The 14310-nt window shown below is 48.5% G+C and overlaps 1 protein-coding gene across 8 annotated transcripts in view; it reads right to left on the bottom strand.

Moving 5' to 3' along the window:
- GLT1D1 (glycosyltransferase 1 domain containing 1) overlaps positions 1–12783 on the bottom strand; it is an 89554-nt gene extending 76771 nt beyond the window's left edge. For 2 of the 8 annotated variants that reach the window (XM_077875239.1, XM_077875244.1), the window contains exon 1: positions 12118–12264. In XM_077875239.1, coding sequence (XP_077731365.1) covers positions 12118–12185 — 68 coding nt within the window. In that variant the 5' untranslated portion in view covers positions 12186–12264. Of the gene's footprint in view, positions 1–12117; positions 12265–12661 lie in introns of those variants that run through there. The other 6 variants (XM_077875241.1, XM_077875242.1, XR_013366369.1 and 3 more) reach the window with 5 other exon arrangements.
- Positions 12784–14310: the final 1527 nt, after the last annotated feature.

Raw genomic sequence — 14310 nt, forward strand, 5'->3', positions numbered from 1 at the left:
ATTCAGTTCTTGGGATCCCTGAGTCGCTCAGTGGTTTAGCACCTACCTTCCGCCCAGGGCGTGATCCTGGAGTCCTGGGATCAAGTCCCACTTCAGGCTCCCTGCATGGAGCCTGCTTCTCCCTTTGCCTGTGTCTCTGCCTCTCTATCTCTCTCTCTTACTCTCTCTTTCTCTGTGTGTGTCTCATGAATAAATAAATAAAATCTTTAAAAAATAAAATAAAATTCAGTTCTTAATAAAGACTTCAAAAGTCACCCATTATCATAGCTTCCAAAGATAGTTCATGTGCCCTTTCCATTCTACCTCCAAAACATCTTTCAGACATATCTTTCTTCTCATCCTGCTTTGGTTTCTTATAACATAAATCTGAAATAAAAATCTAATAAAAGAAATATTCTGAATGGTGACATAGTATGAGCAAAATCAAAAGACAGATAAACTGAGAAAAACTACTTACACCACTTACAAAAGGAAAATTAGCTAATTTGCTTAATAAATAAAGAGCTCTCGGGATCCCTGGGTGGCGCAGCAGTTTGGCACCTGCCTTTGGCCCAGGGCGCGATCCTAGAGACCCGGGATCAAATCCCACGTCAGGCTCCTGGTGCATGGAGCCTGCTTCTCCCTCTGCCTATGTCTCTGCCTCTCTCTCTCTCTGACTATCATAAATAAATTAAAATAAATAAATAAATAAATAAAGAGCTCTCATAAATCAATAATAAGAAAAAAACAATAATAACTTGAGAGCAAAGGCTATAGAAAAAGAAATTCAACTGGACTTTTAGATGTAGGAAATGGTGCTCAACTTCAGTCACCCTGTTTACGTAGAATATTGTAAGGATCAAAAGCCTAGGGACATCTGGGTGGCTCAGTGGTTGAGTGTCTGCCTTCGGCTCAGGGCGTGATCCAGAAGTCCCGGGATCAAGTCCCATATCGGGCTCCTTGAATGGAGCCTGCTTATCCTGTCTCTGCCTCTCTTTCTCTGCCTCTCTCTGTGTCTCTCATGAATAAGTAAATAAAATCTTAAAAAAAAAAAAAAGAAGTCTGCTGAAAGTTTGTGAAATAAACACTCTCCTATATTATTTCTGAGCAGGTAAATGGGTACAACCTCTTTGGTGGGCAATGAAGAAACAGCTAGAGTACTTAAAATGTATGAACTCTGTGACCAAACACCTCCACTTCTAGGAATTAATTAAAAAAAAAAAAATACATGCGCCCAAGACAAGGCTCTGCAGCTATATTTCACTTACCAAACAGACTGGAGACCTCAGTGCTGGTCAGTAGGGGACTCATTACAATCAAGCTCTGCCTCCATCAAAGGAATGCAGTAGATCACAGTGAAGTACAGTTGACCATTGAACAACATGGGGGTTTGGGGCGTCAACTCTCCCCCACACAGTAGATCCATGTATAACTGATTCCTCCAAAACTTCACTAACAACCTACTGTTGACAGGAAGCCTTGCCACTAACATAGACAGTTGATTAATACAGATTTTGTACGTTATATGTATTATATACTGTATTCTTACAATAAACTGGAGAAAAGAAAATGCTCCTCAGGAAACCATAAGGAAGAGAAAATATATTTACAGTCCTGTATTTATATAGGAAAAAACTCTGCGTGTAAGTGGGCCCATGAAGTTCGAACCCCAAGTTGTTCAAGGGTCAAGTGTGATTTAGAATTAACTCCAAGACATATTGTTAATGAGGAGAAAGCGAAGAATACTTTGTGTATATATAGTGTGTGTGCAGAGAATACCTGCAGGACGCACAAGCAGGAGACGGCAATGATTAGGTCTACAGAGGACAAACGTATCGTTTTATGTTGCTGGATATTTCTACCATGGTCAGATATTATGAGTGTTGGAGGTGTGTGTGCCTGTGTATATACAATGAACCCACCCAGGCCTCTTTGACTAAAACCCTTCCATAGTTCAGGGTAGCCAGCTCAGCTGTCAACTCTGTGAGAACAGGCCCGAATCTGTCTTGCTTCCTGAATGAACTAATGGCGGAAGACATCTCTGGATCAAGTCCAAAAACCTCACCCTAGCCCACAGTGCCCTTCACAGCCCATGTGCCAGCCGCCCTCACTCCACCCACTTTGGCTCCAGACCTGCTTTTCCACCTGCAGGACACCCAGCACATCAGGCATTCGACTGTCCATTTCCTACTGCCAGCTCCTCTCAGTGAGATCCGATAGCTCCTGCTCCCACCACATATCTGTCCTCCCAACACCATCGTGCTGAGCCTCTCTCGCTCCTGATCCTTCTGTACTGCGTGTATTCGAACAAGGGAGTTGCATCGCACTTAGGCTTCAATTACAAAGAGATGACAATCAAGTACACTTAAGATTACCCTTGAGCATCTCTTAAATCATCCAGAAGTCACTATAGTACAAAGTTCAAATCCCACACAGCTTTTTTTTTTTCTCCAGCAATAAAACAGATTGTTATTTCTTCAGCTGTTTAGCTGAAGTGCATGGTGTTTACCAGGTGCATTAGCTGGCTTGTATTTAGGGGAAATAGTGTACAAAACAAAGATCAGAATAAGAGAATGAAGGAACTAGAATCTTTGAGCAGAGTGGTCATAAAATGGCCCAGTTGTTTACAATGTGGGAGCCACAGGCAAATTCAGGAACTCTGAGGAAACAGCAGATTCAGACATCTTGCTCACACCCACTCTGGGGAGTAGGGTGAGAATCATCACCTGCACTACTCTGCAACTGACAATTATTCTCTTTGGGTTTTTTTTTTTTTTGTACTATAATTAAATGCACATTGCTGTAGCTATCACTGGACAAATACAGAAAAGCTGAGATCTTGCTTAAGTTACTGAAGTACAAGGAGTATCCTTATCATTTCCACTGCTATGCTGATCAATCATTATCAGCCAATAACACTGCCCCTCCCCACCTCACCCCACCTCAACTCCTCTGGAAGGGCTGCAGGCAACCGACAAGCAGAGCTAGCTCACATCAGCCTAAAAGTTAATGTTTTACAAAAATAAGATAAGAATTCAACCGTGCTTCTGGGCATAAGTGAATAACTGTTATTCCATTTTCTTAAAACTCTAGGAAATAAGAAACCAAAAACAAACGTGTGATAAACAGAAAATTAACAGTTTGAATCCCACGTAGAGAATCCATTCCTGAGATTTTTTGGTTTATGCAAAACTGATAAGATAGGACATATGGAATGGAGGTGGTTAGGTACAGATAATGAGTTGTTCTTGATCTATTAAACATATTATTTTTAAATGGCATTTCAACACTAAGTTTATTATCTTATAAATGTTCTAAAATAATTTTTTATATCTTAATTATCTATGACTAAGAATTTACCCTTGTTTCTGGTTGACTTTTAATGCCTTGAAATTGCTCTAACCCTCTTCTTCTGTAAGTGATCACTTGATTCAATATAAACTCCATGAGCACCTAATATGCCCAAGGGGTTCACGTTTATTTGACTGAAGACTTTTTTGAGAAAGGAATCATCTCTAACAAATTATGAGATTTTAAGCACTACTTGGTAGTTCTAGGAAGTGATGAACCTATCTGCACATGGCCGACTCCAGACTCAACCGGTCTTACCTGCTTCCAACTGGCTGAAAGCCATCCTCTTTAACTGAGGGAATAGAGAACCTTGATCATTTCTGTGTTTAATGTATGCAAATTTGCATAAACTATGATGTCTGGAATACAAAATATTGCAGGAGGAACTTAATGAGAGTGGGCAACACCAAGGGCATTCTGTTCCATCTCCATGCACCCCTGCATGATCCTGAGATAGGAACACAGGTCCAGTACAATTTGGGGCTGTCCCACCCTGTGGGCCTCTCAGTGTGTGAGCCCCTGGCCAGGCCCAGTGACATAGCATCTACTGGCAGGCCAGCCACCTCAACGGCAACTTGCGGGGGAAGCAGAGATGTGCTATTTCTGGCGGGGAAAGGTTGGCTGGGCTGAAGAAAATGTTGCTCTTGGACAGTATTTCAAGAGTTTCTGATGTATAAAAGAAATCATGCTGGCCTTGGAATGATGAGAGTGCTCATGAAGATGGAGGCCCTTTGTGAATGCCTGCACAAACTCGCAGGCCCTAGTTTTGGAAGAGTGATCTAGCAAGGACACTGCACCACATAACTTTCTGTGGATTAATTGAGATAATAGCACATTCGGAGGACAGGGTGTTACTTAGAATAATGTGGTCAATGTGTGTTATAAACTGTAAAGTGGATCTACTTTTTAAATGAGATTCTAATAGGATTCTGGTAGTTAAGAGATTTGCTATTGGGAAACCAGTCTTTTTAAAAGACAGCGGAGTCCCATGAAAAAAACAGGCAAAATGGCAAGATCAGAAAGTATCCCGAGCCCCAATGTCTGCTGAGATGGGACTAATGAAATAAACAAATGAATGGGGGAAAGGAGGGAGGCTAGGGAAAACCATGAGATGTGATGAGCTAGCCTGAATAGATGTTCCAAGTGTAAAATATGCGCACAGCTCATTAATAATTTGCATAGTGATGGCATGTTGACATGATATTTGGAAATACTCAGTTCAGAAGAATATATTATTACCATTAATTTTATCCATTTCTTTTGCTGTGCTTAATGTGACCACTAGGATATGTAAAATGACACAAGCCTTCACGCTGCTTCAACCAGTACCAAACAGACATGCTCCTCACCATTGATGGTTCTGTCATTTTACTAAAAGAAGGTGGGTATTTGAATTTGTATGGAAAACTTCCTGATTTTAATGTTCCCAAAGGTATTTCTTGCTCCTTCAATGCCAACATTTGTTATTCCCTTAAATCTCAAAAGTTCGTGGAGATCTGCTTTCTCCTTCTCTTTATAGGAATTGGTGAAGCTTTCACATCCACAATATCTGGATATGTGTGGCTCCTGTAGCATGCATTCCCATGTTCCCCCCTTCCTGATAACCTTGAATGTCCGTATCACCCATCTGAGTGGGGTGCACCCCACCCCCAAGTCTAGGGGTGCTCCTGCTGGCTTATGGCAATCAGAGCATCCCAGTTGTCCATGCTTCCACCATGGACTTGGGTGGGGGGGGGGGTGCTCACTTGTATTTGCAGAGACTCAGGTGCTCCATCTTGCTGGGCCTGTGGTGGGAGGTGCCGGCTAGGAAAAATCTAGCAAGAATGTGAAGTGGACCCAAGAAGCGGCAAGCAGTGGACTCCTGTGCTTATCATGTTAGCTGCAACATCAAGCCTGAAGCCTGCCCCCACCTCTAGACCTTTTATAGGATAAGCCGCTCAATTCCCTTCATTGTTGGGGCAGTTGGGGTTGGGTTTCCACTTACTTAAAGCTGAAAATCTCTGATACCACTATAGACAAGCAGCTTAGAGCTTTTATTGGTGTTTCATACATAAGCTGCTTGCTACATCAAGCTCTTTGTACAGCCATCCAGTCTCTGACCACAATCTTATCTTTCCCCCAGGCTCCTCAATCACTCACACCACAAAGACCTCTGACCTCACAGACCTTCCAGACCCTGGCCTCCAGTAGCTCCTCCTGCACGTTGTCTCACAATCCCGCAAAGATTCCCTTTCCTGTCATTCCCATGATTTTTCTTGTCAATACATGAACCTCTCCTCTCCCATGGCCTTTGGTAGCATCCGAGGTGCCCATGGCAGGAAGCACCAGCCCGGGATGCTCCAGCCACCACGTCTTAGTGGCCACTGTTGGAGACTGAGATGGGAGTATGAGATGGGATGTGATGGTCACAGCCCGGGCCCTCGATTTCAGGAACCCTTCACAGCACTGGGAACCGGCACATGCCCCTCCCTCGGCTCCCCCTGCAACTGGCACCACCTGCTCTCCAGCACTGGGTGTCTGTCCGTTGCCACCCTGGCTTGGATGCACACACCCCACCCTGGGTCGGGGCGTCCCCCTGGCCACAGAGCCCTGGGCCCGATGGGCACATGAGGCAGCAGAAGCAGCCCTCTTCTCTCCCAGGCCCTTCCCATTGCTATCAGACCCCTATTGTCTCTCATTCCACAGGGGCCTCCGCAGTGGCCTGCAGTCCTATGAGCACTCTGCGTCCAGAACCCTCACCATGGCTCCACCTGCCAGACCAGCTGCTCTCTGGCTGTACCTCAGCACCTCTGCGTCTCTGGCCCTTGGGCCTCTGCACACATGGTTCCCATGGCCCGGAATGCTATTCCCAATGCTCTCTATCCTCAGTTAGCTCACCCACAGGGCTCTGGCTTAGACGGTTATCCACCATATAACTCATGTATCAACGTGTTCACTATTCATTTCCACTTCCTAGTGGAAGCAGCGTAAGTGTCCTTCAATGGAGGATGGGACAAACAGAATGTGTTATGCTCACCACTGGAGTATGACTCAGCCATCGAAGGGTTTAGTAGTGAAACGTGTGCAAAGTCCTTAAAAAGGACCACATGGTGTGTGATTCCATTTACAGGAATGTGCAGAAGAGACAAATCCACGTAGTCGGAAAGCAGATGAGTGGGGGCTGGGGAGTGGCTGCTAACAAGTGTGCGGTGTCCAGTGAGACACATGCAAACGTTCTGGAATTAGACAGTAGCAATGATGCATGACTTTATGAATATACTAAAGATCTCTGAACTGCACACCTTGAAAGTGAATTTTTGATATGTGAACTATATCTCAAAGCAAACTGTAGGAGAAAGAAAAACCTTTTTCTCACGGGAACCCCCCAGACCCTCTAGAAGGGCTTGCTCCTCTCATCACCCTGCACTTCTTCCTGCACTGATGACAAGGCAAATTGAGTCATTTGTGCAAATGTATGTTGTTCATCTGCCATGCAGAAATGCTAGAACCTTTTCTGCCATCACCTGCTGAGCATTGAGCTGATGTGCTAAGGACTGTGTGGCTGAATGGCTGTGCGCTCGGGAGGTAGAGGGCACCCGCGGGCACCCTGCCTACAGGAGATGTTCAATAACAAATATTTGTGGAATGAAAACATTAGTGACTTTCAAAAACGATTACTCCAGGGGAAAAATGAGAAAGCCTTTTGCTACTGACTTAATGTACATCTGCAGTTTCCTTGGCATCTGCTAAAGAAAAGCTAGAACACTAGAAAACTTTCCTTCGGGCCTTTTTTTCTTTCCAGAAGGCTGGGCAATCACAGCAGACTCCAGAGGTACAAGGGCAGGGAGCAGTGGGGTTGGGTGTCTGTGCTGTGTTGGTTGCAGGGCTGTGTCTGCACTTCCTCCTCTCCCTCCCCAACAGTATGTTTCCGGGCAGGATCCTGTTTGCTTCTGGTATCTAAAGTGGCTGCCATTGTTACACAATGAGGGAGGAAGAGAACAAGGCAGCACCACCCTCCGCGCAAAGTCCAGCTCCCACGTGGCGACATTCACCTTCATGCGGATGCCAATACGCTCATCAACACTAACCCTCAGAACTCCCTCCTCTGGACTGGAGGGACCTGAACCCTCTGCCCCTCGCTGTGACCTTAGGAGCTCTGCAGACAAAACTACAGGAGTGGTACCCAGTACTCTGGCAAGCATCCCACAGCTTGGTGTAGGACAGGGGTCAGAAATCCTTCCCTGGAAGTGTGGCCAGAGAGTGCATATCTTTGGGCCTGGGGCAGACGGTCCCTGTCCTAGCACTCAGCTCAGCCACTACAGTGGGGAAATGAGGAAGCAGCCCCCCGCACCCCTGGGCACAACCTTGTCCTCCAGATTTTCCTCACCACACAGGCGCTGCCTCTGAGTGGCCCTTGGGCACAACTCTGTCCAGCCTTGATTGAGAAGGATATTTCAAGGGTTCTGAGGGCCAGCCTCCCATGTTAGTTAGTGCTCTCTGATACTGTGGATTTGCCACTATTTCACTACAACAATTGCATCTATACTTTTTTTTCACATCCATTACTTGTGCAATTTATTTCTCTGCCACCAGTGAAATTAACTTTGTTCCCTAAAGAACTTTGTTCCCTAGGTTTCTGACCCTGTTTTTAATTTACCGGTGCAGCTTTTCATTGTGACCTTTTTTTGTTAGGAGCTAACCTGAACCAATTTGCCTGATTTAGAGGCTTGTTGGGATCATTGTCAGGTTCTTCTGAAAAATGTTTACAGCTTCAGGGGGTCAGAGGTGGGTGGGGAACTGCAAGTGCCCTTGCTGGACCACTCGGAGAGCCAGACCCCCAGCCTTGGCAGTTTAATGTAGTCCCACCGTGAGGACTTCATGTTCACCCAGGGACCCCAAACCTTTCCAGCACACCAAAGACCCTTAACACCAGTAATTACTCCTGAGATGCTTTTTACTAATGAACAACCCTTTACTAATGAACAAACACTCACAGGGCTCAGGGAACAAATCTAGAAGTAGGTACCCAATTAGGGTATTTAAAAAATGCCAACTGACAGTCCCCGATTTAGAACACAAGGTGAACTTCCATGCATGGCACACAGGTCTCTGGAAGGGCAAAGCGCCACACAGACAATAAAATAGTCACTCTTAAGTTACTGATCCCCATCCAAATGCCTTCTTCCTAGCTATCACCTGTACCTGCTAACATACTTCATCTATCAGGACCCACAAAATGGAGACTGTCCAGTGGCCTGGCCTACATCCCAAACCTGAACCTCAGTCAGCCAGGAAATGCATCACTGTTGGGGAAGCCTAACACAGGCCAATCGGGCTCCTCCAACTCAGTTTAGCTAACTCATCTCACCCTAACAGACAGGATCTGCTAGCTTTAGAGGAACCCTGACCTCCTAGGTAGCCAGGACTGTCCCCAGAGTGTGGCTTCTAAGGCTCCATGAAAATAGTTCTAACAAAGAAAAGAAAAGAAAAGAAAAGAAAGGAAAGGAAAGGAAAGGAAAGGAAAGGAAAGGAAAGGAAAGGAAAGGAAAAGAAAGAAAAGAAAAGAAAAGAAAAGAAAAGAAAAGAAAGAAAAGAAAAGAAAAGAAAAGAAAAGAAAAGAAAAGAAAAGAAAAGAAAAGAAAAGAAAAGAAAAGAAAAGAAAAGAAAAGAAACTCCCTCTAGCCTCAAATCTTTCGGAAGTGCGACCCTGCTTGTGAGGCAGGGCAGCCCGACTCATGGGTTGTTTTCCCTCGAATAAAAGACATCAAACTCTTTACTAAATGTTTTTTTTTTTCACTTGACATTCACTACATTCAATAACCAAGCACTACTTATTTTACTTTTGAAATATGTCAGACCCAAAGGCTCACTTCCTCTGCCCCTGACCCAATCCATCTTTCAAAATGCAGCTCAAATATCTTTAAAACTGGATAGCTCTTGGTGGCTTAATTCTGTTTGTGGCACAAAACCATACATCCAGGCTGACATGGATCTTGCCCACCTCTGCAGCCACGTCTACCCGTTCCACCCTAGAGTGAGGTTTGTCTCAGCACTACTGACATTTTGGACTAGATCATTCTCTTCTGTGGGGGTAGTCCTAGGCACTGCAGGGTGTCTAGCAGCACCCCTGGCCTCTACCCAAGAGATGGCAGTGGCCTCTCATGCCCAGCATGATAACCAAATAATGGCTCCAGACACTGCCCAATGTCCCCTGGGGCAAAATCATTCCTTCCTCCTCTGCACATCCTTCCAGCCCTGGATCCCACTGAGAATCACTTACCTAGTGTATCTGACATTGCTAAGGCTGCACTCCTCAGATCTGGAAGGGATATGCCGTCCCCCTGATCCCACCTGCTGCCCCTTTGCCTGGGACACCCATCCTCCCTTCCCACCAACCCTTGCCCACTTGGGTAATTAAGGTCCATGGTATCATGAATCGAATGCATTTATTAAATGCATAATAAGCACCTGGCCATGGTTTAAAACACTGAAAATGTATTAATTCATGTTTGATTCTCATAACAAACCTATGAGGCAGGTAATAGCGGCATACCTTCTTCATGGATAAGAACACTAAGCAGCAAAGCATTTATGTAACCCAGTCTACCTTTTCCTTGCTGGGGAGCGGCATGTGAAGGCAACTCCAGAGCTTGTGCCTTTCCTCAGTTTGCAATGCCGCAAAATCTCTCCCCATGTCTGGCCTGGGATGGGTCACCTGCCTACATGCTCCCAGAGCACTTATACCTCCCTATCCATGTACTCATCAGGATTCAGGAATGCTATTTATGGACCGGGTGTTAATTTACAACTACAGACAGATGCACAAGAATGGACCCATTTCTTCATTTTAAAAAGCCAATCTTTAACTCAGACTCCTTCCTCTCTTAGACTGAAGGGAACTCCAATCTTATTCATTTGAGGGACTCCCTGGGCCCTGGGTCACTTGAGGATCAGAGGGGTCTTTGGCAGAGAAAGTGTGAGGAGATGCTCTAGCTCCACAAGAAACTGTCACCATAGGAACCTCCATCCCCTCCCCTTCCAGGACACCTGGCATTCTTTCCTCAAGGAGCCTCCATTTCTACAGGACTCAGGATGTTTTTTGCAACTTCTGATTTTCCCTTTTCTGCATTCCCTCTGGAGTAAAGGGGAGACAAAGCTGGCTCTGCAGAGACAAAAGCACAAAGAGCCATTGTCGTCATGTTTCATGCACAGCCAGGAAAACTAAAGACAAGTAGCTCAAGGGCCTGCATCCCAGCTAAATGTCAGTGGTCCCGTGGACATGCCTGCCTACTTCTCCTAATGGCTCTCTGGCTGGGGGTGCCTGAGGGCCTTTGGAATATTGGGGTTCATGTGTACAATTCACATTGGGAGCAAAATGTTAAATAAAGAGATGCTTTCTCTAGTTCTCCTATGGGACCTGGCATCTCGCTCTGATCTCCTTTCTCTGCACTCACCCCCTCCAGGCACTAGATTCCAGAGAGCTTGGCCTTCTTTCTGTTTCTCAGGCACATCAAGCTCTGTCTGGCCTCTGGACCTGTTCTCTGGCTGTTAGCCCCTCCCAAACCATCCTCCCAGATCGGAGTGGCTGCTCCCTTTGGTCACAGAGGTTTGAGCTGGAATCTCACCATGTCAGAGAGCCTCCCCACCCCTGGCACTAGTCAAGGCCTGAAACTGCCCCCTGTAATTCTGTGGACTCCTGCAGTCTCTCTCCCCTGTTGGAATGTGCTTCATCAGAGCAGAGGCCACACTGCACTTCCTCCCTCCTTGTGCCCAGGAGTGAAAGCAGGGGCACTGAAATTAGATCGAAGATAAACCTGTAGATGAAAATCTTCATTGTGAAATCCTAATTGTACACCTCAGAAAACTGATTTATCCTCTATCACATTGCCACTTATGATCTGGAGGAGAACTGTAGCATCCTTTTGTGGAAAGGGACAAATTAAAGAGTTGGCTTTGCCCCAATCGCTCATTTTAATGATGGGGAAGCCAACCCATAGAGGGGAAGTGAGTTGAGAAATTTTATGAAGCAAGTCAGTTATAAAAAAAAAAAAAAGGGGCTCCATTAAGCTCCAGGCACTAATCTGCTCCAAGTCTGCCCTGCGGGGCCTACAGCGCCCTGAGAACACAAGAAAACACCTGACAAGACAACTGCAGAACAAGGTGAGCGCTGGGAAGGTGGGCACACGGGAAGAGTTAGATGGGAACCTGGAATGCTGGGGGCGCGGGAAGGGGCCCCCGCGGAGGTCAGGGCCCACGGAGGACGAGGGAGGGCTTGCACGTTGCCGCACCCCGGCCTCGAAGGTCTCCCCAGCCCCAGGCTTCCAGGGGCCCCTCCGCGCTCGGCCCCTGTGCAGAGGGCCCCCAGCCTGAAGCAGCCCCCGCGCACCCGCAGCCCGAGCCGCTCACGGTCATACATGCACAGCGCGCCGTGGGCATCCTGCGCTCGCTCTCGGGCCCCCGGGGTGCACCTCGCCGAGCCCGGGGCCCGCGGCCCTCCTCCCACGCAGGGCATCCGCTTGCGTGCGCAGCAGCCGGCAGCCCCCGCGGCGCCCTCTCCGCCCTCCTGCCGCCCCGCGCCTCTCGGCCGCGCCCCCCCGCCCCAGGCAACCCCAGAGGCCTGCGGGGCGCGGAGGGCCCGGGCTGCGGCCGCCCTGACCGCGCGCCCCCGCCGCATCCCGGCGCCCGCGCCCCCCGCGCCCCCCGCGCCCCCCGCGCCCCGCCCCCGCGCGCAGGCCGGGCGGTTTGGGCGCGCGCTCAGGGGCCCCGCGGAGAGCCCCGCCGCGGATGCTCGCCGGCGCCCGCACCTACCGGACGCGCTCGGCAGTGACGGCGTTGCCCGTGTGCCGCCGCAGCACCGCCAGGAACAGGAGCCGCATGCCTCCGCCGTCCCCGCCGCCGCCGGTCGGGCGCGGGCGCGGGCGCGGGCGCGGGGGCGGGGGCGGGGGCCGGGCCGGGCCGGGACAGGACTGGACGCCCGGCCGCGGGCGGTGGCGCTCGGTGGGTCCCGCCCGCCGCTCCCGAAGCCGCGCCCGCGCTCACGGGATTTCGGCGCCGGGGACCTGGGCGCGCGAGCAGCGGGGGCGGGAGGGCGCGCGAGACCGCTTCCAAGGGACCGGGACCCCGGAGCTCCCCGGGCCACGGCCCCAGCACCGCTCCCCGGGGCCAGCACCGCGGGGTCCTCGGGTCCCCTCCCATGGGAACCAGAAGAGACAGAGGGCGCCGTCTCATGGGTCCAGGGGAGAAGAGGGCCGCTCTTAGGGGACAGCAGGGGTGCCTACAAGTCCCTTCCCACAAAGACGATGGTCGGCTACCACCAACCCCGCCCCCCACCCCACACAGGGCCCGGGGGTACCTGCAGGTTGCCCCCTTGGGATCTACAAGGTGCTGGGTCCCTTTCCTCGGGGGCCACAGCAGGGGTGACCGCATTGCCTCCCTCTGGAACCAAAGGCGGCCATGGATAGACTCTTACTGGCACCAGGGTGGTCAGAGATGTCCTAGGGCTGTCAGCACCGGGGATCGCACGTTGCTGGAAAAATCAGAGATGTGGCAATCTTAAGCCATCATTTCCAAAACGGACTAGATCTAAGAAGGAGCTGTGCCCTTTAGATGTGTTAAAAGATAAACTGAGGCACATTAAACATTTTAAGTTTATTTGCGAAAAAGTTGATTTCAATAGAGCAGTACTAAGCTGGAAGTGGCTGGTGGGGAGCAGGAGATCCAGGAGAGGCCTTTACACAGAAAATGCTGAAACAAAGGAAGTATATTATTAATTGGCTCCAGCTTAAAGCCTGGTTGGCTATTTGTGATTGGTCATTCTTACTTCCAATTTTGTGACCTTAACCATGAGGCGTTGACAGGGTTCCCTCTTGGCTTGGTACACAAGGCCCTGGAGTCCCATCAGTCTAGTGGCCTCCTGCTATCATCTGACGGATGGGACCTGAGGGCTCACGTCAATTCCTTCACGATCTCCGCCTGAACGTTAAGAAGACATTGAAGTTTATTTCTCGGTTCGACAGTCTCCAGGAACCCAGGCTTCTCTCTCGCTCGCTCCAGCACCCCAGCACCTTTATAACCATGGCCTCCATTCTCCCCATGGTCATAAAGAGCAGCATGGCTGCTGGAGCCCCGCACATCACGTTCATACTCAGCAGAGAGGACAAGGAAAAGGATGCACCCAAAATGGTGCGTTTAACTTTAGGAGCTCCTCCTGGAGTGTCATACAACCCTGAGGCCTTTATCTTTTTGTGCACATGACCACATCTTGCATCCAAGGCAGCCAAGAAATGCAGTCTGTTAGCTGGGCGCACTGCTGCCCTGAATCAAATGGTGGTCACTAAGAGATAACACAGGTTCTAGGGACGTGGATGTGGATATATCTATCTGGGCAACTCGACCCACTAACTGGCGCGTTTCAAAAATGACTGTGTGTATGAAGGCCCTGCCGCACACACCAGGGACTATTCACCACTCTTCCTACACCCATGTCCCTTCCCCTGTGCTGGTCCCATTCTAATAATCACAGAGCAGCTGGCCCCTCCCTCTCCACTGGGTCTGAGTTCACTCGTGGCTGCAACCTCCACTTGCTTGGAATGATGTTGTATGTAGAGAAGACACTCTGTGGATGTTTGTTGAATTAAAGGAAATCACTGGATTTGCACTGCTGTGAAATTTTATTCCTATGATAATGCATTCCTGATTTTTTAATGGAAGTCGGTGCTACAATAGAATTGTTAGACTGAAATTCACTTTTATTCGATTTTTCTGGAATACACCTGCTCTGTAAGTTAGTGAAAGGTTCTGACGTATCTGTGAGGGCCCATTACTGTATTCATCCGTTGCTTCAGTTCACCCATTTATAAGACAAGACTGTAAACAGTATCATAGCTAATTAGTTCATTTTGGTAAAGTTAGTTATGATTCTCCCAAGTAGATAATAGAAAAGGGTACAGAGACAAATGTGCTACTATGGGATAATATAAAAATAATTAGGGGGGGCAAGAC

Source organism: Canis aureus, chromosome 27 (assembly GCF_053574225.1).
Source record: "Canis aureus isolate CA01 chromosome 27, VMU_Caureus_v.1.0, whole genome shotgun sequence".
Classification (NCBI taxonomy): domain Eukaryota; kingdom Metazoa; phylum Chordata; class Mammalia; order Carnivora; family Canidae; genus Canis; species Canis aureus.